Here is a 26,917-nt window from a genome sequence, read left to right on the forward strand (position 1 = left end):
ACCTGTCAACAGGTCATAATTGGCCAGTTTTTGCTCATATTTTATTCCTGCTGCTCCTTTAAGTATTCCGTTTTTTTTTTAAATCCGCCATACGGTTCCAGAGATATGGGCTTTTTAATTTAGTGCTGATTTTTATGGTCTTTACCTAGTGGGCGTGGCTCACAGGATTCTCTGGGGGCGTGTCTTAATTACTCTGTGACTCACGCCTCTTGGGTAAAGGCCATAAAAAATGCACTAAATGAAAAAGCCCATATCTCTTGATCTATATGGCAGATTATTAAAAAACGAAAAACGGGATACTCTGCAGTACAGTGGGAATAAAATAAGAACAAAAATTGGCCATGTTTGATCTGGTGACCAATCCCCTTTAAGCCATGATATTTTTGTCTAATCCATTTCATATTGAAGATAAAATGTAAAATATGTCTATTCCATCAGGTACACTTATGGAAAACCAGTTGCAGGGAAAATCGATGTCCAGGTCTGCAGAAGGTTCACCAACAGCTATTCTTCCTGTCATCTAGAAGAAAAAAGTGTATGCGAAGACTTGTCACATCAAGTGAGTATAAGACAGTATGGGGCATAGATGACATACTTGCAATCGGGGTCTTTTGTGAAACTTTTCCATATTTTCACAGCAAAAGTAGCATAGTCTGAACTCTGATAACCCCAAAATAATTAATGGGGTCCCTCTGTGTCAATTTGGATTTGTCAGATAATTGCCCTGGCAGTACAGTATATATTGACTATTGAAAATGGTTACCGTACCAATTTTTTTAAAGATATATTTCTTTTTCAGGCTGATAAAAATGGATGTTTCTCAGAAGTAGTAAAGACCAAAATCTTCCAGATGAAACGTTCTGGATATGAGATGAAACTTATTGCAAGCGCCAAAATAACAGAGGAAGGGACAGGTGAGATAAAAGAAGAGGGTAAATATAAAATTGGAAATAGTGGACACTTTAAAAGGATTTAACGTGAGATTTATACCGTAGGAGTTGTGCTGACGGGGGAGGGATCATCCGAAATTAAGAAGATTATTTCTAAAGTGTCATTCCGACAAATGGATTCCCACTTTAAGAAGGGTATTCCCTACTCTGGGCAGGTGAGATGGGATGATGTCAGGGGCAGATCTGAAATATGGCATGTTGTGCTCCTTTGAGTTTTGGCAAGAAGTACCATTTATGTTTCTTATATATTTGTGCAGATTTTCCTAGAAGACGCCTCTGGAAATCCCATCCCAAATAAGAATGTGACCATCTTTATAGGTTCTAATAAAAACTTCACCTCCACCACCGGACCTGATGGAACCGCAGATTTTTCTATCGACACCAATGATTTTCCTTCATCATCTATCAATCTAAGGGTGAGGAGTATCAGACATACGAGGAGTTAAAATCTTATATAATATATACTATTTTAAAACAGAAAATGTGAAGATTTTATATTTTGGATACACAGGCCGTTTACAAGACAGCAGATCGATGCTACACTCAATCCACATTGTTACCGATTTATGAGGACGCCTTACATACCGCCCAACATTTCTACTCTCGGACTAAGAGCTATATAAAGATCCAGCCCATATACCGGACTCTGAGCTGTGAACATGATGAGAGATTTACAGTATTCTACGCTTTGACTCCTGAAGGAGTTGGAAAAGTACCTGGCATTGTGTTCCAACACTTGGTAGGTGTTTATCCAGCTATGGCTATGTAAGGAGGTGTCTGGTTTAGGAGTAGTATTTTTAAAGATCCAATAAGGGAGGGCAAAGCAGCTCTAGATAGCATCTCTTGCAGATGAGTTTTAGCTAAGGTTTCGTTCAATTGCTTTGGAGGTGCCATTAGGAGCTTACATCCAAATTGAGGGGCAAAATAATGGAAAATCCCATTGACTCGATTAGAGTCAACAGATGATAGGTGTTTATCTAGCTGTAGCTATGTAAGGGGGTGTCTGGTTTAGGAATAGTATTTTTAAAAATCCAATAAAGGAGGGCAAAGTAGCTCCAATTAACATCTCTTGCAGGAGAGACTCTGCTAAGGCTTCATTCATTCAGAGGCGGCATTAGGAGCTTCCGGTCAAATTGACAGACACAATATTGTAAAATCCCATGGACCCGATTTGAGTCAATAGGGTTGGTCGAGCACCGCTGGTGTCCATGATGTGACAGATCTGGCACTAATGTTGTTTTTGTTTTTCTGTTTCAATGGTAAAACAGATAAAACAGATTCAGATATGGACATAGCTTTACATAAAGACTGTACATGGTGGTCTCAAAGCTGAGATCTTGCCATGAGGCTTGTGAATTTTTTTGAGTACACCTACATGGTTCACGCTGTCGAGATCCAATACAAAAATTGATTTATTTTTGAGAAGATATGACACATTTTTGGAATCAGAAAGATTTATTGTTAACCAGAAACATCTAATATACAGTATACAGTTTGACTGTATATTATATTAGTTTTCTTTTATATGCCCAGGTGATGGCAAAAGGACAAATTGTCGACTTTGGAAAGAACGAGGTGAAATTAACTTCAGATCAAGGTGGGTTTCATAATCCATAGTGATATAACGTTCCACTGCGATTGCACATCTTTATGGTTAAAAGTATTAGTGTGATCTAATCATAGAACAGGGTCCCTAGACTCTTCCAAAAAACCATCAAGTCTAGAACAATCCAGTGTGTCAGGAAAATGAATGAAACCTATACATCTTGCATAGCTATCAGAGGGACGAATGGCAGCTATTTTTCCAAACTCCTCCATGGTAGCTTGGATCCGGCAAGTGCGCATGTTTATGAAAAAATGGGAGTGAGTAGATACCAAGCTCCTCTGGAAGACAGAATTGGGCATATAGGATATTTCTCTCCCCCAGCATTTAGCCAAAATGGGAGTGTCACAGGTTCCTCATACACTTTAGTTGTTGAAATAGGAACATTTGGCATACACATTAGTAGTGGGCTGAAGCCATTGAGTTTAGAGGGGCAGGTGACTAACTTATGTACATGGTGAAGTCCTGACACTCTCCCTTGATGGTAGATGGTTGGCCAAAGAAGGATAAGGCATAAACATGTCCTATCATTTGTTCCCATATGAGATAAGCTGTCGGAAGACTTTGGCAAGGGCTTATTTCCATTTAACCATTGAATATACATGGGGAGGAACAGCTGTCGGATGATTGAATGGTCAGCTATGTTGTATTTGTGTCGTTATTCACATCTAAAGATGAGCATCCAGTCTGGTCCTCCATGGTAGTCGGTCTTCATTTCTGCACCAAAAATGTTTGGCCCAGCATCCTGTGGTGCTTTCTAGGCCCTGCAACATCATGACATGCTTCACAATGTGCCTTCATGTTGTTGTGGGGCCTAGTAAGCACCAGATGTCCCCAGAATGCCGGGCAGAAGATACTCAGTACAGAAGTGAAGATCGGCTGCCAAAGAGGACCAGACCAGGGCAGCGCATATCGAATTGCTCATCTCTGCTCACATCTTTTTTTCTACTTTTATAGAATCACATGGACAGTTCACATTTACTCTTCCTGTAAATGTTAACACTGCACCTCTGACCAGACTGTTGGTATACCTTGTTCTGGAAAGTGGCGAGGTCATAGCGGATACCGTCAGCGTCAAAGTAGAGAAGTGTTTTACAAACAAGGTAAGATGCGTGATCACTTACAGATCCAATTCGCTGATGCACGAGAATGCTGGCGCTCAGATCTTCATCATACCTCATACTGATGGCTTACGACACAAAAAGATAAATCCGGTGGCAGGGCAGAAAGACGGCTCAGTGATTTAACTGACTTCTTTATGACTGAGTAGGACTTGGTATAAATTGGATTGTGGTTGTCCTGATGAAGAAGTTTGTTAACTTCGAAACGCGTTGACTAATACCACTTATACTCGGATTGGCATCCCTCATCCTTTCTACACGGCAGCGCAGAATTAACCCACTTGTTTTTCCATTACCTAGGACTTGCTATAGGCAGGAACCTAAAATGAGATCAGGATTTAGGAACATGAAGATAACTTGGACATGGGTTAAAATATACAATATATTCACTTAACATGAAAATACCAACCGGGACCTGGGCCTTTGTCTTGGGCCTAACTCTCTGTTGTCTTACATTCAGGTGAAACTCTCTTTCTCTGCCAATGAAGCCCTTCCAGGATCACAGGTGGATCTCACCCTCTTTGCTCAGCCAAACTCTCTTTGCGCACTGCGGGGTGTAGATGTCAGTGTATCACTGCTGAAACCTGAGGCCGAGCTGTCAGCGAAAACGGTAGGAAAAATTACTATTCGAGATTGATTGCACTAATTTTATACAAACTGCCATTTCAGTCTGTTTGCACTTTTGGTCTTACTGTTCAGATATATGATCTACTGCCAATTACTGATCTGTCTGGCTACAACCATGGGAACCATTACTTAGAAGAAGAACGGGAGGATTCTTGTTTAAAGTTAGATCCTATCTTTATGAATGGAGTATATTATAGACCATCCACGCCTAACTGGGACACTGACACCTATGCCATCCTACAGGTTAGTATCTACTTTGGTATAATATTTTATTTTGTACAAATATTTTACATTATATACAGTATGGATCTAATGAAAACAAATTAGAGAAATAAACTGGCCAAAATATATACAGTATATATGTGGCGCCCAGGGGATGGGGACTACTCGGCGCCCGGGCCTTGATGCCTGGTTTTGGGGGATGTCGCGGTGGTCGGCTACCGGGCCCGTACCCTGGGGTCTCTCTTAAAAAAGGGGAATATGAAATATCAAAGTTTATAGAATGTTCATGATGCCACCTGTGGTTTCTGGTGAGGATCACCAGCGCTGCGGCAGTCCACTGAGGCCGGTGTTGTGGCAGCTTAGATGGTATCGCTCCCCACAGGTGGAGCAGGGCCTCAGGGCAGCGTAGGAGGGGGGATGCAGGACAGAGGGGACCCAGCCAGGTCAGAGCAAGAATGGGAGCACACACGAAAGTCACTTCTGTACCTTTACTGGTGTTAGTTCAGGAACACCCCGGAGCACTGTAGGGTGAGGGGTGCACGTCCGGATTCTCCCCAGTGAGCAGGTGTAGGGCCTCCTGTTTCTTGCCTTTCTGTAGTAAGTTTCTGACCTGCCTGGAGCTAGGCCTAACTTTGTTTCTGTCCTGCACCGGCTGACTTTGTGGTAGGGCCTTCTCCTGGAGTACACACTCCCTGCTTGCGGAGCCTCTGTGTCTCCTTGCTCTGTTACGTATCAGCTCTTGGGTGATCCTGGGACCTGAAGTCTTCCAGGGGTCTCCGGTTGTCTCTACAGGGGATATACGGCCCTGTAGACGCGGACCCGGTGTCCGGTATATGCTTTCTGGGGTGAGCTGGTAAAGGTCCTCTGCCCCCAATGCTACTCACTCCTCTAGCCTTCGGCCTACTCGGAGCCCTCACTAGGATATACACACTGGCTGCTAGCTGGCTGCTTCTTCTGCTGCTCTCTGAGCGTCAGCACGCTCCTAGCTCACTAACCTGAGCTGCTTGAGTCTCCACTCTGCACTTTGAGCTGAGAACCGTTCTGTTCTACTGCTGAACTGTTCTGAAGACTGTGTGCAGGAACTCTGTTCTGGCTAGACTTCAAACTGAAACTAGACTCACTAACTCCACCCTCCAGTGCCCTATATATGTTCCTATCCGGGCTCCCTCTGGTGGTCTGAGGAAGGGTGGAGGTGTGTGTATGCTCTGAGGGCCTCTTGTGGTGAAATCCATCTATGCACCCCTCAGGGTTCTGTGGCACTATTGTGCAGCAGGGCGCCACATATATTGTTATGCCCTATGCAGAACCTCGGGGGCGGGGATTAAAACTAGCATTATCCTATTAGTTGCCTTCTAATCCCTGTGTCATGTACCACTCCCTCACCTCAGGTCCTCTAGTTGATGTAATCCATTATATCATAAGTAGAAAAAAATAATTAAACCAAAATAGAAGTTCTGGTTAAGCAGGTCTGCATACTATCATCTATGAAGCCTTTACACACATCAACTTAATCTTGTATCTTTCTTGCTTGATTAAATAATTATTTCTAATGCGTTGCATGTCCTTGATGTCTGTTTTCTTTCCTATACTCTACTGAACAAATTAATTACATTTTTTACATTTTTTTTTTAGAGTCTGGGTCTGAAAGTCGCCACAAACATGTTGGTCAGAATCCCAGTTATCTGCAGGGATGCTGTTTATGATGTGGATTTTCATGGTATTTAGTTTATTTTAATATTACAAAAAAAATTGTGTGCACAAAAAAATCACTTACATGCGTGTTTTTCGTGGATTTTGCTGCAAATATGCCAAGGCTGAATACTGTTATGAAAATTTGCAGCATAGACTGACATGCTACTGAGTTAAAATCTGTGTTGCAGGTCAGTTTGTCTGCAGATTTTAGGCTGGAATCACAAATGCAGTTTTTGATGCAGTTTTGCAGGAATGCATACAAATGGGAGACATATTTGTATTTCCTCTATGCCGTAGTTGAGCAAATAAGATTTGTGCTGCCCTGGTCTGACATCCTATTCTGCCCTCCATGGTAGTCGGGTCAGGGCAGTATTCAGTTCTGGCTTCCTTGGTCTGGTATCCAGGGGGCCTGTGGGGTTTACCAGGCCCTGTGACTTCATGACGTCTCATGACGCCTAGGGACAAGGTGTCACGGAGTGACTGTAGAATACCTATACTGTTCCTCAGGCTAAGGGTCTCTAGCTATCCCTGTCTCCAGGATTACTCCTGATGGTGGGGACGCCTGTGTCTCGTTCCTCGCTATGCTACTGAGTAGCACTAATCTGTTAAGTGTATGGGGAGAACACAAACAAGACAGACTTGGCAAAACAGTAGCACAGTCACACAGCACTCTCACAGGAAAAAACACTAAGGAACAAAAATGTAAAGTCCGTGAGGCAACAAAGTAACATAAAGACACAAAGGGAAAAGGAAAGGCTTCACCAAACACCGCTGACAACAACTTTGGAATAACCATCAGAAAACCACCTTTCCAGACCAGGATAAACTAACTATAGCTGTCATTACCTGAATAGCAATGCCAGCATATATAGAAGGAGAGCAGACATTACTGGTTCTCCCACAGCATGTGACTAAATGTGATGTCGGCCACAGATCTGTAGACTGCCCTGGCCCGGCCGCCATGGTGGACAGGAGTGCATGTCGTAATGGGGGAGCTTGTATCTTTTTGTTCAACTTTTCTTTCATTTTGGATACACTCCTGGTTTGGGCTCAACAGATAACAATGCATGATTGATTCTAGGCTTGGGCTATGTGCACAAAGAGTTTTTGAAGTAGAAACTCTCCAAATCCTTTTCCAAATTTTCAAATCTCCTCAAAAACTTGGGAGTTTCCTGACAGTTTCTGCTCCAAAAACTCTGCAAAAAGACTCTGCGTGCACACACCCGTAAGAAGATTATAAAAGGGTAGTTTTGGGGGAAAAAGTTAAAAATTATATGGAAAATGTAAATTGTTGCCAGACCAATGTCACCTATTTCTTTTTCTTTAGTTTTAAGTATACAAAATCTACAGCATTTTTTTCCCTCTAATGTCCACTTAAAGGGCCAGGATACCTCATAAAGTAAAAAGAAAACAATATTAACCTTTCTAATATATACAATTAGAAAAATTTAAATATTTCCTCATTAAGTTATAAAAGTTCTGGTCCTTTAATAGAAGGAGACTGAAGTCAGCTTGCTATTTAATAGCTATGTGATGGTTCCTGTTTCTGAGCGGGAAGATGCAGAGTGCACACAGAAAACAGCCAATCAGTGGTGTGGGCGGGGTTATACAGAGCTCAGCATTCAGAGCTCTGTTAGATCGGCAGCAGAGAAAACAGTGATTTTATAAAAACTATTTCAAGCAGCAGAGTAAGTGATACATCGCTGGAATCAGGGTTTTTGCCCCTTCATCATGCTGCTCTCAGATGGAGTAGCAAGAACCTGATGACAGATTCCCTTTAAGGTTTGGTAATTCCGTTGTTTGACTTGTGAGTCCAGAGACAAACAATGGCCTTACAAACAAATGGCTTTGATTTTTTTCTTCTTTTTTTGGCACATTGTTTATAGATTTTCATAGTCTCCTGGGAAATAATGTTAGATTTTATTTAGTTATGGTAATAAGGTTACACACAGATGTGACGCAGATTTAATGACTTCATTGACCAATGACGTCAATCATTATGTATTTAGGAACTCCGGAGGTGGCTTACATGTCTCGAGGAATGGAAGTACCCATGGCCTTATCCGGCAGGATGCATTTATCATCACTTGATGATGATTACATCGTTATAGAAACTGTGAGGAAGTTGTTCCCTGAAACCTGGCTGTGGGACATGATTGAGATCGAGTAAGTATTTAGTGTAAATGAAGCCAAAGTGACATTTGGGCTATGTCTGATCACAGCACCAAAAAACATTCCTAGGGCTTGTGAATGCTGCAATTTGAGAGACATAAGTTGAGTTAGATTTACATAGAAGTCTATTGGGACCAAGTTGGGTGCCATCCGTCGTGCAAAATCCAACTGGGGTGCACTGTCAAAACACAGCCCTATTGACAATCATTAGGTGCGATGCCACAATCCAACACAACAATCTTCATGTCTCAATGTGAGAAATGACGCAAAATAGCCTTAGCCTTAAAGGGGTGGTCCACCTAAAGGGACATTCATTTATTCATTTATTTTTTACATAAATGCATGTATTTGGGGCCAAAAGTAATTTTTGCAATTGGTATCCTTAAAGAAGTTTGCACCGTTTGCTTTCTGTAGTCTTTGCGTTGTGCTGTATATTGATGGCACAGAATGAGTTAATTGAGAATTACGGCCTGACGGGCAGCTTGCAACTCTTTCTTCTTTCCTTTTCTGAGCTCTTCTCAGCTGATTTAGGACCATAGACCACATCAAAGTTGAATGTGCAGAGAAACAAAGAGCATGTAATAGCCAAACGGTGCAAAATTTTTAATGAAACCCAATTGCAAAAAATATTTATAGCCCCAAAATACACGCATTAAATTAAAAAAAAAAATTGTTCCCAAAAAGTGGACGAAAGCCAATATGGCTCTAAAATGTAATAATGTTTACACGGAAAAACGAAATCACCCAATTTTTAATTAATGAAAAGGTTAAACATATGCACTGTGTTTGTCACCACTGTCAAGGTTCATTCACACGACCGTATTTTCGGTCCAAGTGGTGTCCGTGAAAAAACCGGACAGCAATCGGACCAATTATTCAATGGGGCGGTGCTGATTACTAATTTTTTTTCACTCTGCGTGAAAAAAATTGCAGCATGCACTAGTTTCTTCTGTAAATCGGATGAGACTCGGCCATTCAATTCTATGTGTGGTTAAAAAAAAATCGGATGCCATACGCAGCCACAGTAAAGCATTCTTTTTTTATGGACAGATTGCAATTCCATAACATAGGAAACTATAAATGGTCATGTAAATGATTAATAGCAGCTAGAAAAAACAGATTGTACACGGACGACAAGTGAGAAAAAAATAGTACCACTTTTCTGGATCAAACGATTTTTTATAGACCCATGTGAACCTATCCTTAGGTGTATACATCTGAAAGTGACCACAGGCAGAGGTCTGGATACTGTGGTTTCTGTCCACTATAAGGAGCCATTAGAAAAAAACATGTATACCACATGGTGGACCTTTTTTTGGTAGCTCTATAGTAGGAAAGCATTGTCCGCTGTACTTTCCTACATATTTAAAAGAAACGGTACGCAGTCACCAGGTCAAAAGTATCCAGTCTTTGCTCTTGTTTTCCTGAGTAATCTGATTTTTTTTTATTTTAGATCTACTATACGGTTCCAGAGATATGAGTCTTTTTTTGTTGTGCTAATTTGTATATTCTTTACTAAGGGGGCGTGGCTCACAGGGTAATTATGCAGAGCAGCCAAAAGACACGCCCATGAGGAGCCTGTAAATCACGCCCTATTAAAAATGAGCTCTAAATTTAAAGGCCCAAATCTTGAACCATATGGCGGATTTAAATAAGAAAGGAAAAAGTAAAGTACTAAGGGAAACACCAAGAATAAAATGAGAGCAAAAAACTCTATACTTTTGATCAGGTGACTGGTCCTCTTTAAACAGCTACAGTACATAAATGCAAAAAAAAAAAGTTTTGGATAACAGAATGTGCTGGATAACCAGATTTTACTCTAAAAACGGCATGTACAGCATTATTAAATCCAATAGATTATGTCTTTTTGTATCTATTCTATACCGAGGGGATTATTCTGATAAATAAATGCACAATGCCTAATTTCTGTTGCAACTGCCCAGATCCTCAGGAACTGATAAGTATTTTTCCAATGCTGAGGGTGAAACCTGCAACAAATATGAAGCATTTGATGACCAGCATGTACTGTCATTTCTCCGTAGCTCCATCGGACACTCTAGCCTAAAGCTGACCGTGCCCGACAGTATCACCACATGGAAAGTTGGCATGTTCTGTACATCCGAGGAGGAGGGGTTCGGTCTTGTAGAGCCAACGTCATTCGTAACTTTCCAGCCTTTCTTCCTGGAAACCACTTTACCATACTCAGCCATCCGGGGCGAGACTTTCAATTTGAAAGCCACTGTTTTTAATTATCTGAAGCAAACCATAAGGGTAAGCGGACAATTCATGAAGAATAAGAACAAACCAGCTCACCTTGAAATTCGGCTCTAAATAATCCTCGGCACGGAAAACAACTCGAGCCCGATGTGGTGCAACAACACTACTAAACAAAGACGAATATTCCAGCCATTTCTTTGATTAAAAAATACTTCAGTCTGTATACCGTGAAAAAGGACTACTTTTGGCATGAAACGCGTGGAATACTTTTTTACTAGTATGTCTTTTGTACCTTTAATCTTGCTGAAATATTTTTTAATACAAGAAACGGCTAGAATATTCATTGGTGTCCACTAAGTGGACAATGCAGCCTCATAATCTCGTGTTCTGATCCCTTTAACGTCTTCTTTTTTTTCTAGATAAGCATCAGTTTGGAAAAATCTGATGAATTCACAGCAAAAAAACTATTCACCGACAAAGAAGATTTCTGTGTAGAAGCGAATGACAGAGTGACCGTGTCCTGGGAGGTGACACTAACGTCTCTAGGTGATTTTTCTTTTTTGGCACCAGCGTATTTTCATAATTCACTTACATCAGTTCCTTAACATTGCGGAGCTCACAATGTGCTTATATTCCCTTATACATGCTATAGGTATTTTCATAACGTGCTAATGACCTAGTATAATGCTTTTAGGCTAAGTTCACCAGTGTATTTTCGACCCATGAGCTGTTTGGACCTTACACGGACCAATGTTTGCCTAAAGGCTAGTCCCAGTGGAAAAAAATTGCAGCATGGGCTAGTTTGGCCCGATTTACGGAACAGACTAGTGCATGTAATTTTGTGGGCAGGTCCTGTACCTTTCCGATATGCAGGCGAACATTCTGAGCTGCAAATAGAGCAAATTATGGACGAGACTGATCCGCAGAGTTCAGCGATCGTCTGAACTAAATCTAAGGAGGTGAGAAAAATGGAAAATCCAGAGGAAACACAAACACATGGGGACAACATACTTTACTTCAAGACCCCAGAGGTGCAAGGTGGTACTGTAATTTATACATAAAAATTTTAAGGGTTAACTCATCTTTTTTTAAATTAATTGGGCTTTTTTGAAATGATATAGTTCTTGTCTTTTCTGATGTTCAGCTCTGGATCCTGGGCTTTCATATGTTTTCATGTTTGTACACGTTTTCTCAGAAAGATCTGGTCCGATCCGACACTGCAAAATATCAATATGGGTTAATAACCCACTTGACCGACTTGTTCTCTTCATTACAGGCGAAGTGAACTTTTCAGTAAGTGCACAGACTCTGCCCGGAGAAGGCCTTTGTGGCAATGAGATTGTGGCTCCGGCACAAGGCAGAAAGGACACCATTATTAAATCTATTTTAGTGGAGGTGAGTGCACCACATTTCCCACACATCTCCTCTAAATAATACAAAACATAAAATAAGTCACATGTCACAAAATTTGGGAAAAATATCTGGCGTGCAAAAACATCACTCCTAAAGGAGAGTACGTTTGCAAAAAAATTTGTGACTATATAAAAGATCACAATTGATTAATCAACCGAAAACCTCTGGAAACCTCAAACCCTGCCAACAATGGTGAATATATGAAAAAAACATAGCCAAACGCATATAAAATAGATTTTAAAAAAGAGGAAAACTAAAAGTAGAATAAAGTACTAATGAAAAACTGGCAAAAAACACCAAAAACAAGACATAAAAAAACGCAAAATAATAAAAAATTGGTTCCTAAATGTAAAAACAGTCAATTTACACGATTAATTTAATAAAGTAAAGAATTGTAAAAATTATTCTGTGCATGTATATATAAAATATACTCACTTTTTTTTCTATTTTTGTAATTGTAGCCAGAGGGTGTGGAAAAGGAAGAAACCCAGAATGTCATGATTTGTGGAAAAGGTAAATCATTTCCAGGTATAAATTTGTTAAGAATTTCAGATAATTATTAGAAAATCAACTTTGATTTAAAGAATTGTCCACAGGATAGGTGATTACTTGCTAATTGTTGGGTCTTTGACCACGATCCTGAAAATGAAGTTCCGAAATGCCTCATTAGAATTCAGTGATGGCTACGTATATTCGCCCAATGCTTGATTAAACCCCGTGGGGGCCCTTAGGCAGTTGAAATCTTGGGGCCACCACCCAGCAAATTATTTCAGAATACGTTTTTAAATTTACTAACAACAATTTTAACGCACAAATTCCAGAACAAAAATTAAATGAATTGAACTTCATTATAACCCAGAAAAGGTAATTAGCTAACATTGACCCTGGTGTCGGCCTATATATAATCGTCTGTGTTCCCGAAGCTTCCACTCACGAATGTCCTATTATGGTCTAGAGCAGTGCTGGCGAACCTATGGCATGCGTACAAGAGGGGGCACGTAGAGCCCTCTCTAAGGGCACGCGCGCCATTGCCACAGCACTAGCTCTCCTGGACCGGGCTCGGCGGGTGAGGACTGTGAGCCATCACTGGTCTAGAGTCAGTGAGAACTTGTGGAAACTTTCCACTCCTCCACTCCCCCATTCTGGCCAATCACAGAGTTGCCACATCCGATCTCATAGATGCCCTTCTTCTACCACTTGTGAATTCTCGAATATACCCGACAACAGCCAAAACATCATTTCACTGCCACTGGCTGTAAGGTTCACATTGGAGCTCTGTGTTGCCAGATGGCCTCCAATGTCAGCCAACCGGGCCATCATGCAGATTTTAAATTTCTTTCAATATCAAATTAATATTATTTTTCATTTCATGCCTACTATGCCTAATTGGTAATCCGGCACCGGAGGCACCACTGCTCTATTGCTTCTCTGTTGTCTCGAATACAGCGCTCAATGAATGGATCGGTAGCTTACATATCCAGTCAATGCTCCATTCTGACGAGGCATTTCAGAGCTGCGTTCTCTAGTTGGAAAAAACACTTAGCTACTGAAACAGGTTCACCTTTTGCACTTAAAGTGGTAAATGTAAGGTGTAATGAAGGGATGTCATCTGTTAAGTAATAAAAAATTCTATAAAATAACTTTTACTAAATCTTTTACTTAGACACAGAGACTTCTGAGCAGATCTCACTGAAACTTCCAGGACAGGTGGTGGAAGGTTCTCCTCGGGCTTACTTCTCTGCTATTGGTAAGTTTCATTGTCGTCCCCAGTGGTATAAATCACAAACAAAGCTCCCTATGTAAGGGTGGGACATATGGAAACCATTTTTAAAACTTAAGGAACAACATACATTACATGTCAATTTGGGTGGGACCAGATAACTATATTATGTACATGGGATTAAGCAGGATCGGGCATGTTGAATTTCAATATGTTCAATCCTTATTTTTTTCGCAGGTGTGTGATAGCGTCCTACTCCCATCTTCCCATTGATCATAAAAGAACACTCTGTTGAACTGAGTGAGTGTACATGTGTATAGGGTGGTTGGAAGGCATAGCCAGCAGATACTGTAGGTGTATGGTCACCTATAGGCTATGTGCCCACGATGCAGAATTGAAGGAGAAAATTTCCGCAGAGTTTCTTGGCAGTAAAAATGCTTGTGGATTTTACACATGTTTTTGCTGCGTTTTTGCAGCGTTTTTACATGCGGATTTCACTTGCGTTTTTCAAATGCATTGTGACCTCAAATCCGCATGCGGAAACGCACAAATAATGGACATGCTGCTGATTTTTCCGCAAGGAAAATCCGCTGCGGAAAATTCCGCAGCATGGGCACAGAACATGCAAATTTTCATTGGGGATCATGGGGCACGGATTACCAAGCGTTTTGCAATCGTTTACGCTGCGGAAATTCCGCATCAAAAACACTTGAAAAACGCTTAGTGGGCACGCAGCCTTAGGCTGGGGCTACACGGTGCCAAAGCTTGCTAGGTGTCGCTGCTATATCGCAATGCAATATCAGTGAATGGGTTCGTACTGTAAAAAAATACCAATCGCATCAGATATTTTGCAGCCTGCTTGTCGCAGGACCCTCAGAATTGCACTGCGACGCCATCATTTGCATTGCTCTTCGATGTAGCAGTGACACCTAGGGTTCTTTGGTTGCGAGACCTGTGTCGTGGCTGAAGTCGCCATTTAGCCCCAGCTTTAGTCTTTCTGCCTTAGCTAAAGATAACACAAGAGTCCATGTACAATCTCCTTGTTAATTGTTGTACTGTTACCGCCACGTATATGTGACATAGGAGCAATCCGCTCACCTGTCGAGGTGCACAGCTAAATACTGCAGTAGTAGCAACAGTCTAAATGTCGGCACTCACATCTTCTTAAAAAATATTGCTTTATTGATCCAGTAGTTTAAAAGGCACAAAAAATGGTTAAACACAGCAGCACAAAAATTAAAAAAGCAGAAGTTAATTATCCGCTGCGCTCCCAGGCAACATGTTTCACACCTGTTTCAGGCTTGACAAAGGACCATGTAGGTGTGAAACATGTTGCCTGGGAGCGCAGCGAATATTTATTTTCTGCCTTTTTCATTTTTGTGCTGTTGTGTTCAACCATTTTTTTGTGCTTTTTATACTACTAGATCAATAAAGCAATTTTTTTAAGAAGATGTGAGTGCCGGCTATCATTTGGACTGTTGCTATTACGGCCAAGTATAGTATGGGAAGAGATTCGCTCCATGTATAAAGTGCAGTGCAGAAGGACCATGTGCCAGGCAGTATTCTGTAATGACTCTTCTTCAACCAGACCCTTGAGGGGAAAAAAAGGAGGAGGCACAAAATTACTGATATGAGACTTTGGGCATGAAGTCACTATTGGCAAACATTAGGCCAATGCAGAGAAAGGGAGTAGAGTTGAGTTATGGTAGAGTTGGACGTGGTGAGGATTTCTGGTGGGTAACTCTCCCTATCATATTCCAGCAGACACAACTGATCTTTGATTCTTACATATGGAATGATTGTCTTATGACGATCCATTTGAATGCAGTTGATGCAACCCATTGGAAATGATAAATGTGTCTTTTTTTTTTTTAGGGGATATCATGGGAACTTCAATGCAGAATTTGGGGAACCTTCTCCAGCTGCCATTTGGATGTGGAGAACAAAACATGGTCCTGTTCACTCCTAATATCTATATTCTGGAGTATCTCAATAAAACGAATCAGCTTACCCCAGAGATAAAAACAAAAGCGCTGAGCTACCTGAGCACAGGTAAGAGTATCGGCTGCTGGACCACAAACCGTCAAACCTTCCACCAATATCTACGACACTTATGCACCTATTTATCTATCCATGATGCCATGCAGATACCTGACCACTGCTATCTGGTAACAAGGTCTTCTTAGTTTTTCACAGGGGGTCGTCTAGCTATACCCGTCTATTGCCAGTGTGGTTGTCTGTCACCTATTCAACGATCATAAATGTCAAATTTGTGAGATATCCATCAATACATTTTATGTTTCTAAATAATTTCACCATTATTAACTCACACAAAAAGTTTGAACAGAACCTCTGCTGGAGGCGTAATGGGCTCCACACAGACTAATACTCAACTCTCCCCAAAACGAAAAAAAAAAATCAAAATGGAAAAGGCCAGCCATAGGAATTTTCTTTTAGTCTTTATTTTTAAGGGGCATGCGCTTAAAGCTTAGCATAACATTATTGCATATTGCTAGGATGTGCCATCAGTAAATGCTAGGTGCTAGGTGGGAGACTGACCTCTGGGACCACTACCGATTCTGAGAATTAATGAGCCAAAGGACTGATCCAGCTGAGCAACCCTTTCACAGTGATTCCCTGCACAGGTGGCTCCTGGCCACCCACTATGCAGGGGAGATGCAGCGCGGCACCATACAAGTAAATATGGCCAGGAGCAGTGGCATACAGGGAAAAGCAGAAGCTGCAAATTCTTAAAGGGAATCTGTCAGCAGGTTTTTGCTATCTCATCTGAGAGCAGCATAATGTAGGCAAGGAGAAGCTGAATCCAACGATGTATCACTTAGTTTACTGGGTGAAGCGTTTCTGACACAATCAGAGTTTTTATGTTTAGCATGAAGCAAAGCTGAGAAAGCTAACCCCGCCCACAACAGGCTTTGCATGTACATAATCTATAGAAAGTGAGCTAGGGGGCGGAGTCGGACCAACAAGCTGGTGCTGTTGTAGTCCAGGCAATGATAATCACCAGGTGATAAAACCTTCATTGTAAGTAAACAACAGTACACAGCCTGACAAGTGACACATCCTTGAAATCTCTGTTTCAACACCTACCTCATGTTGCCCTCAGATTATATAGCAAAAATATGCTGACAAATTCCCTTTAAGTTCAGTGGGGGCTCCCAGAGGTTGGACTCTCGCTGATCATAAGGAGATGGCATATTTTAGCAATGTGCTATCACCTTTATGAGATGGGAAAAAACATTTAAAAAGTAACTAAACTATGATATTTCTGTTATAATTTGGAAAATAATTTAAACTTTGCCTATTACATTATTAGGTGATTTGTCTTCATTCTCATAAAATAAATTGTATGTAAATGGCTTCCAAACTCCGGCTTTCCCTCAATCTATTTGTCTTCCTTTAGCTGCATTGATATCAGAACGTACTCACTTGAAGTACAAATGATGGCAGTGATGGCTCAGCACCTTTCTCCTCCTCTGAGTGATCTGAACAGTTCTCCGCTGTAGCTTATACCTAGAGTTAGTGAGACACAATTGATGAGCCTTTCACTGCCATCATCTGTACTCTAAATGATATAAAATGAAGATTTCCTTAATCAAGTGACTTGCAAATTTTCATATTTTTCTATGTAGCAAAAAATTACTAAAAAAAAAAATAATACAAATTTATTTATTCTTTAAGTCTAACTTCCGTGCTTGTCTATTTTATTTTTCTTCTAAGACTGAGATTGAATATTTTTGTACAGGGTATCAAAAACAACTGGCTTATAAACACAGTGATGGATCGTACAGTGCATTTGGACCAGGATATGGAAGAGGAAATGCAGGAAATACCTGGTAGGAATAAGACGGATGGGTAGGGTTCTACAGGGGTGTTAAAAAATAAAGGGTCTCCCAATCAAACGATTGATCACAAGATGTCCATCTTCTGGATTCCTTAACAACCCGCTTTAATTGGCAGTGTGGTGTCCATTGTCACTGCAGCTGCATTGCAGGAAAAATGCAACGTTAGACAGTTTCCATTGAGGTCAATGGACTGTCCGTGTCATCCTTGGACATGCTGGATTGTTCATCATGAAAGAGGGGACCTCCCGCTATATAATTTAAAAGGTTATTTCCATCTTTTGAGATTATCAACTACATATGGGATATGTGATAACTTGCTGATGGGTGGGGTCCCAGCGATGCCAGAGGACGGAGCTCTGCAGTGGAGCCATGGTCAAGCATGCACACCACCACAGCTCCATTCATTCCTTATGGGGCCGCCGAGGCTACCTCATAGAGAATGAATGGAGCAATGGTCAGCCATTCAACTTGTTGTTCCATTTCGGGCATAAAAGTTCCCCATTTTGCCATTCGGTACAGGTTCCAGTGGTGTGATACCCACTAATCAGTAGGTAATCACTTATTCTGTGGAGAGGTGATAACAGGTACAGATGGTAAAACAATGTGTGCAGACAATAAAAAGGAGGATATACACTGCATGGTAGAAAAAAAACAATATAGAATCAAATGTGACCATCTAAATTGTATATAATAGATGTATATAGATACAAATATGACCAAATAATGATCAAACTGCACCGAAAAAGGTGACTGACTTTAAAAAATTATCAAATATGAGGGATAACACACTCAGGTAAGAAAAGTCCCATATCAATGATAGGGGTAACGGGTAAATATAATCCCTGGTTAGTATAGTCGCATGTAAATGGTAAGGGTATCATACACAGTGCCTTGTGAAAGTATTTGGCCCCCTTGAACTTTTCTGCCTTTTGCCACATTTCTGGCTTCAAACATAAAGATATAAAATTCTAATTTTTTGGGGAAGAATCAACAACAAGTGGGACACAATCGTGAAGTGGAACGAAATTTATTGGATATTTTAAACTTTTTAAAAAAATTAAAAACTGAAAAGTGGGGCGTGCAATATTATTCGGCCCCTTTACTTTCAGTGCAGCAAACTCACTCCAGAAGTTCAGTGAGGATCTCTGGATGATCCAATGTTCTCCTAAATGACTGGTAATGATAAGTAGAATCCACCTGTATGTAATCAGGTCTCGGTATAAATGCACCTGCTCTGTGATAGTCTCAGGGTTCTGTTTCAAGTGCAGAGAGCATCATGAAGACCAAGGAACACACCAGGCAGGTCCGAGATACTGTTGTGGCGAAGTTTAAAGCCGGATTTGGATACAAAAAGATTTCCCAAGTTTTAAACATCTCAAGGAGCACTGTGCAAGCGATCATATTGAAATGAAAGGAGTAGCAGACCATTGCAAATCTACCAAGACCCGGCCGTCCCTCTAAACTTTCATCTCGAACAAGGAGAAGTCTGATCAGAGATGCAGCCAAAATGCCCATGATCACTCTGGATGAACGGCAGAGATCTACAGCTGAGGTGGGAGAGTCTGTCCATAGGACAACAATCAGTCGTACACTGCACAAATCTGGCCTTATGGAAGAGTGGCAAGAAGAAAGCCATTTCTCAAAGATATCCATAAAAAGTCTCGTTTGAAGTTTGCCACAAGCCACCTGAGAGACACACCAAACATGTGGAATAAGGTGCTCTGGTCAGATGAAACCAAAATCGAACTTTTTGGCCACAATGCAAAACGATATGTTTGGCGTAAAAGCAACACAGCTCATCACCCTCAAAACACTATCCCCACTGTCAAACATGGTGGTGGCAACATCATGGTTTGGGCCTGCTTTTCTTCAGTAGGGACAGGGAAGATGGTTAAAATTGATGGGAAGATGGACGGAGCCAAATACAGGACCATTCTGGAAGAAAACCCGTTGGAGTGTGCAAAAGACCTGAGACTGGGAAGGATTTTTATCTTCCAACAAGACAGTGATCCCAAACATAAAGCAAAATCTACAATGGAATGGTTCAAAAATAAACGTATCCAGGTGTTAGAATGACCAAGTCAAAGTCCAGACCTGATGTTATGTTCTGCTACCAGAGCTAAGGAAAGAGAGGAGATCTGTCCCTACGATAGAACTCAGCTGAATCCCTACGATGTAACAGGGAACCTGATCCTGCGATCAGACCTGCTAAAGTCCTAAGCTAGTCTGTACGGAGACCTATAGATGTGGGGAAGGAATCCCTACAAGTACTAAGGACTGGGAGGAAAATGGGACACCTCCTAACAGAAATAGTAGCAGACAGACGAACAAACAAAATAAATAGAACATAGAGGTCCGTAGACCAAGCAAACTAACAGAGTTAGATACAGAGCACAGGCTAGCTAGAAAGTAGTTATACAATGAAGTCCAGCAAAGCCAGAAGGGCGGAGCAGGATTAAATAGGCCAACAAGGTCATGTGACCAGTAATAGAAAAAACCTAAGAGCAAGGTTCTAACAGTACCCCCCCTTCTAAGAGGATCCTCCGGATCCCCTAGGACCAGGCTTATCAGGAAATCTCCTGTGAAACGCTCTGATAAGTCTGGACGCGGAAACATCATCTGACCTCACCCAAGAGTTATCCTCGGGTCCGAAACCTTTCCAGGCCACAAGATACTGCAAACTACCTCTATACCGTCTAGAGTTAAGGATGCGAGAAATTTCATATTCCTCGTCCTCCACCACCGGAGGAACAGAGGCAGAGGCGTCACCATCCGACACAACAGCTTTTTTTAACAGAGAGACATGAAATACCGGATTAATTCTCCAGGAGGTAGGAACCTCCAACCTAACAGCAGATTGGTTGACAACCTGAAGCACCTTAAAGGGCCCTACAAACTTGGGACCCAATTTCTTAGAAGGAATCCTCAACCGCAGATTCCTAGAGGACAACCAAACCATGTCACCAACAGCGAACAAAACCTCCTGTCGTTTCCTATCAAAGTAGTCTTTAGATTTTCTGTTGGCTTCCTGAAGATTACCACGCACATCCGTCCAAACTCTCTCCAAATCACCGGAAAAATTCTCCTCCTCAGGCACGGCAGATCCCAACTTGGGGAACGACCCAAACGACGCATGTCTCCCAGAACAACAAAAAAAAAGGCGAACAACCAGCAGAAGAAGATGTATGATTGTTCAGAGCAAATTCAGCAAGTGGCAGAAACTCAGACCACCCCTCTTGATTGTCTGCCACAAAACAACGCAAGAACTGCTCAACATCCTGGTTTTTCCTTTCTGTCTGGCCATTAGATTCAGGATGATATCCGGACGAGAACGACAAATGAACTCCCAACCTGTCACAAAAGGCACGCCAAAAACGAGCCACGAACTGAGGACCCCTATCAGAAACAATGTCAGTAGGAACGCCATGAAGTCTGACAATTTCCTTGACAAAGGCCTTAGCGAGAGTTTTAGCGCAGGGCAGTTTGACGAAGGGAACCAAGTGACACATCTTGCTAAAACGGTCCACTACCACCCAGATGACAGTAAAACCCTCAGAGGGGGGAAGGTCAGTTATAAAGTCCATAGCCAAATGTGTCCAAGGAGCACTGGGAACCTCCAAAGGACAAAGCAACCCCGCAGCAGGAGTATGTGAGGACTTAGATCTAGCACATATAGTACATTGACGCACCCACTTAATGACTTCCTTCTGCCATCCAGGCCACCAAAAACTGCGACCCACCAGTCTCTTGGTCTCAGAGATTCCGGGATGACCTGCCAACCGAGATTCGTGACACTCAACAAACAAATCTCTCCTAAAGGTCCCAGGCACAAACAACCTCCCATGAGGAGTGTTAGATGGGGCATTCTCCTGTGCTTTAAGAATCTCATCTTCCAAAACAGAGTCCAAAGCAGCTATCACAACACCTTCTTGTAAAATGTTCTCCTCTTTCTCAGCACCGACTATGGGAGAAAAACTGCGAGACAAGGCATCCGCCTTAACATTCTTAGTACCAGGGATGTAAGTAACGGAGAAATTAAACCGCGAGAAAAACAGTGCCCACCTAGCCTGACGGGCATTCAGGCGCTTGGCAGCATCAAGATATATCAGATTTTTATGATCCGTAAGAACCTGAACGGGAAATTCCGCACCTTCCAAGAAGTGGCGCCAGTGTTCAAATGCGAGTTTAATAGCCAAAAATTCCCGATTACCAATATCGTAATTCAGTTCAGTCTCCGAAATTTTTTTTGAAAAAAAGGCACAGGGATTTAATCCATCCCCGTTATCCTGAGACAATACTGCGCCAACCCCCACAGAGGAAGCATCAACCTCAACCAAAAACGGCTTAGTCACATCAGGCTGCATAAGGATGGGAGCAAAGGTGAACCTCTCCTTGAGATACACAAAAGCTTCAATGGCCTCAGAAGACCACTGAACCGCATCAGCACCTTTCCTGGTGAGATCGGTCAGAGGTTTGACAATACTAGAAAAATTTTTTATGAATTTTCTGTAATAATTGGCGAAACCTAAAAACCTCTGTATCGATTTCAAACCAATAGGCCTAGGCCATTCCTGTACAGCTTGAACTTTAACCGGGTCCATCTCAAAGCCCTCGCTGGAGATAATGTAGCCCAAAAAACTAATTCTCTGTACAGCGAACTCACATTTCTCTAGCTTAGCAAAAAGCAAATTGTCCATTAATAACTGTAATACCTCACGTACGCTCCGCCAATGAGACTCCAGATCCGGCGAATAAATCAAAATGTCATCCAAATACACAACCACATTTTTGCCGATCAAAGGTCTAAGGATGTCATTAATAAGATTCTGAAAAAATGCAGGAGCATTAGTAAGACCAAAAGGCATAACCAGATTCTCAAAATGACCCACAGGAGTGTTAAAAGCAGTCTTCCATTCGTCACCCTCCTTCATGCGCAACAGATTGTATGCCCCCTTAAGGTCAATTTTAGAGAACCACTTGGCCCCCATTAACTGGTTAAACAGATCAGGAATCAATGGCAGTGGGTAAGGATTGCGTACAGTAATTTTGTTAATCTCACGAAAATCCAGACAAGGACGTAAACCGCCGTCCTTTTTTTTTACAAAAAAAAATCCAACCGCCACAGGAGACTTAGAGGGCCTAATGTGACCGGCGGCCAAACTTGTCTGTATGTATTCCTCCAAAGCCTTCCTCTCAGGAATAGTAAGGTTAAATAAACGACTTTTAGGAAGAGTCGCTCCAGGGACAAATTCAATAGAACAATCATAGTCTCTATGGGGAGGCAAAACCTGCGATTCCTTCTCAGAAAAAACTCTCCAAAAATCCTGAATAGGAACAGGCAATTCTCCCCTATCCAAAGCTGCAATACACCCGTTACAACACTTGTCATAACATTTATGGCTCCAGGATTTAATTTCACTGGTAGACCAATCCAGTACAGGATTGTGAAATTTTAACCAGGGCAATCCCAATATTACTGGAGAAGGCAAGTTATTCAAAACTACCAAATCCAATTTCTCATGGTGAACACCATTAATAGTGAGAGGAAATTCACAGACCTTGAGAGTAATATTCTTCAAAGGGGAACCATCCACAGAAACCACAGCAATGGGGGATGATAAAGGTTCGGGTTTTAAATTGAGTCTTTCCAAGAATCCCCCATCAATTACATTCAGAGTAGACCCACAATCAACAAACACCCGAAATTCCATTAATTTTTCCTGAGCAATCGTGGAAGCAGCTAAAAATACACCCTTGGAATTTAAACAGGCAATACGGGCATGACTGACCATTTTTTTTTCTTTCTTCATACGAAGCACACAGCCTTTAATCAAATGACCAGATTTTCCGCAATAGAAACACAAGCCTTCAGAAAATCTATGGTCTTTTTCTTGAGAGCGAGGAGCCACCGATCCAATCTCCATCGGTTCACCACTGTTAGTACACACATTCTCATAACCAGAAACTGACATAGCAGAGGATTTGCTCTCATTAACCCTTGCACGCAGTCTCCTATCCACCCGTATAGCTAATTGCATAGCCTGTTGCAAATCTTCAGGTGTAGGATAAGCAATTAGCAGGTCTTTAACCCTTTCATTGAGCCCAGCAAGAAATAGACTTTTCAGAGCAGAATCGTTCCACCCTGTTTGAGTAGACCAACGACGGAAATGAGTACAATATTTTTCCACATTACCTGATCCCTGTCTCAAACGTCTTAACTCAGTCTCAGCTGATGCGACACGGTCAGGATCATCATATAATAGTCCCAAAGCAGAAAAAAAACTATCCACTGATCTGAAGCATGTATCACTAGGTTGCAAAGAAAAGGCCCACTCCTGAGGCTCTTTGCGCAAAAGTGACATTATGAACCCTATGCGCTGGGATTCATCCCCAGAGGACTTGGGTCTCAAACGAAAATACAATAAGCAAGCATTTTTAAATGAAAAAAATTCTCGATGTTCACCAAAAAATAAATCCGGCAAACATACCTTAGGCTCCAAGAAATGTGCTCCAGGACAGTTACTCACGTGCTGACGGAGCTCGGCCACCTCCAGAGAGAGTCCGTGCAGGCGATGAGCCAAATCCTGAACCGACACCATGATGGAACAGAAAAATCTTTCCTAAGAGAATTTGCGGGCTGGACTTACTGTTATGTTCTGCTACCAGAGCTAAGGAAAGAGAGGAGATCTGTCCCTACGATAGAACTCAGCTGAATCCCTACGATGTAACAGGGAACCTGATCCTGCGATCAGACCTGCTAAAGTCCTAAGCTAGTCTGTACGGAGACCTATAGATGTGGGGAAGGAATCCCTACAAGTACTAAGGACTGGGAGGAAAATGGGACACCTCCTAACAGAAATAGTAGCAGACAGACGAACAAACAAAATATATAGAACATAGAGGTCCGTAGACCAAGCAAACTAACAGAGTTAGATACAGGGCACAGGCTAGCTAGAAAGTAGTTATACAATGAAGTCCAGCAAAGCCAGAAGGGCGGAGCAGGATTAAATAGGCCAACAAGGTCATGTGACCAGCAATAGAAAAAACCTAAGAGCAAGGTTCTAACACCTGAATCCAATCGAGAATCAGTGGAAAGAGCTGAAAACTGCTGTTCACAAACGCTCTCCATCCAACCTCAATGAGCTCGAGCTGTTTTGCAAGGAAGAATGGGCAAGAATTTCAGCCTCTCGATGTGCGAAACTGATAGAGACATACCCCAAGCGACTTGCAGCTGTAATCGTAGAAAAAGGTGGACCTACAAAGTATTAACTCAAGGGGGCTGAATAATATTGCACTCCCCACATTTCAGTTTTTAATTTTTTAAAAAAGTTTAAAATATCCAATAAATTTCGTTCCACTTCACGATTGTGTCCCACTTGTTGTTGATTCCTCCCAAAAAAATTGGAATTTTATATCTTTATGTTTGAAGCCAGAAATGTGGCAAAAGGTAGAAAAGTTCAAGGGGGGCAAATACTAAAACAAGGGACTGTACAGTATGTATAATCCTATATAGGGAAAAGTAAATAGCATAAATGGAATACATAGTTGATGCACAGCAGGAGGTCCTTTCTGATGCACCCACCCCGATGCGCGTTTTGGCAGTACCTGATGAAGCCACAGCAGTGTATCTATACGCGTGGGGATCTTTTGCTTCTTCAGGTTACATATTCATTCACTTTTTGTGCGGCTATCTTGCACTCTCCTGTGGTGGTAGGTTTTCTTTGTGCACTTTATTTTGTGCCATATTCACTCATATTAGTCTTTCCCTTCCTCCCCATATGAGTATGTTATACTGTACAGTATGGTTGCTTGCCTTTTTGCATAATTCTTAATTTATACTATTGATGTGTGATTTTTGCATACTTTTTAAATGTTTTTAAGACTGTTAGTGTTGTATCAAACTTTACATATATTTTGACCTCTAGTGTGCACTATATCATTTTTCTGTGCAATTTTCTTCTCCCAATCTTTGAAGCCACAAGGATGCGAATAATGCAGATGTTATGTAATGTAACTGCACAATGCAAAGCAAGTCTACTAAATATTGGCCCATTTAATAATATTAATAAAAAAATCTTTAAGACATCTCAGGAGTCTAGAGCCATCATCACCCCCCCCCCTTTCTGCCATCCCCCTGTGCGTTACCATTACACCTTGCCTTCATGTTGCTCAGCCATTGCTGGCATACACTTCATTTGATCCAACGTCTTTTCACAGGCTGACGGCCTTTGTCATGAAGTCATTTGCCAGAGCCCGGTCTAACATTTTCATCGATCCCGCACACACGAGCGAAACTCTTGAATGGCTTTCTCGGCACCAGAAGGAAAATGGCTGCTTCCAAAATGTTGGTTATCTCTTTAACAATGCGATGAAGGTGAGCGCAAGAGAAGAAAATGGGATATAGAGAACTGCATATGGGACACCGGATAGGCAGGACGAAATAAAGATAATATAGGTGAATATACAGTACAGACCAAAAGTTTGGACACACCTCATTTAAAGATTTTTCTGTATTTTCATGACTTTGAAAATTGTACATTCACACTGAAGGCATCAAAACTATGAATTAACACATGTGGAATTATATACTTAACAAAAAAGTGTGAAACAACTGAAAATATGTCTTATATTCTAGGTTCTTCAAAGTAGCCACCTTTTGCTTTGATGACTGGTTTGCACACTCTTGGCATTCTCTTGATGAGCTTCAAGAGGTAGTCACCGGAAATGGTCTTCCAATAGTCTTGAAGGAATTCCCAGAGATGCTTAGCACTTGTTGGCCCTTTTGCCTTCACTCTGCGGTCCAGCTCACCCCAAACCATCTCGATTGGGTTCAGGTCTGGTGACTGTCGAGGCCAGGTCATCTGGCGTAGCACCCCATCACTCTCCTTCTTGGTCAAATAGCCCTTACACAGCCTGGAGGTGAGTTTGGGGTCATTGTCCTGTTGAAAAATAAATGATGGTCCAGCTAAACACAAAGCGGATGGAATAGCATGCCGCTGCAAGATGCTGTGGTAGCCATGCTGGTTCAATATGCCTTCAATTTTTAATAAATCCCCAACAGTGTCACCAGCAATGCACCCCCACACCATCACACCTCCTCCTCCATGCTTCACGGTGGGAGCCAGGCATGTAGAGTCCATCCGTTCACCTTTTCTGTGTCGCACAAAGACATGGTGGTTGGAACCAAAGATCTCAAATTTGGACCAAAGCACAGATTTCCACTGGTCTAATGTCCATTCCTTGTGTTCTTTAGCCCAAACACGTCTCTTCTGCTTGTTGCCTGTCCTTAGCAGTGGTTTCCTAGCAGCTATTTTACC

The 26,917-nt window shown here is 41.7% G+C and overlaps 1 protein-coding gene across 1 annotated transcript in view; it reads left to right on the plus strand.

Moving 5' to 3' along the window:
• The window catches only part of LOC141273402 (alpha-2-macroglobulin-like), a 67,281-nt gene that overhangs the window by 26,834 nt on the left and 13,530 nt on the right, over positions 1-26,917 (plus strand). Inside the window, exons 8-26 of the mRNA XM_073685171.1 lie at positions 439-559; positions 800-914; positions 996-1,105; positions 1,208-1,366; positions 1,462-1,689; positions 2,484-2,547; positions 3,511-3,656; positions 4,135-4,284; positions 4,374-4,544; positions 6,156-6,240; positions 8,225-8,381; positions 10,430-10,658; positions 11,024-11,150; positions 11,881-11,999; positions 12,479-12,530; positions 13,681-13,764; positions 15,613-15,789; positions 17,501-17,591; positions 25,818-25,974. Coding sequence (XP_073541272.1) covers positions 439-559; positions 800-914; positions 996-1,105; positions 1,208-1,366; positions 1,462-1,689; positions 2,484-2,547; positions 3,511-3,656; positions 4,135-4,284; positions 4,374-4,544; positions 6,156-6,240; positions 8,225-8,381; positions 10,430-10,658; positions 11,024-11,150; positions 11,881-11,999; positions 12,479-12,530; positions 13,681-13,764; positions 15,613-15,789; positions 17,501-17,591; positions 25,818-25,974 — 2,542 coding nt within the window. The remainder of the gene's footprint in view (positions 1-438; positions 560-799; positions 915-995; positions 1,106-1,207; positions 1,367-1,461; positions 1,690-2,483; positions 2,548-3,510; positions 3,657-4,134; positions 4,285-4,373; positions 4,545-6,155; positions 6,241-8,224; positions 8,382-10,429; positions 10,659-11,023; positions 11,151-11,880; positions 12,000-12,478; positions 12,531-13,680; positions 13,765-15,612; positions 15,790-17,500; positions 17,592-25,817; positions 25,975-26,917) is intronic.

This window comes from Phyllobates terribilis, unplaced genomic scaffold, assembly GCF_046119375.1.
Source record: "Phyllobates terribilis strain yellow unplaced genomic scaffold, ASM4611937v1 Scaffold_5__5_contigs__length_657084704, whole genome shotgun sequence".
Lineage (NCBI taxonomy): Eukaryota > Metazoa > Chordata > Amphibia > Anura > Dendrobatidae > Phyllobates > Phyllobates terribilis.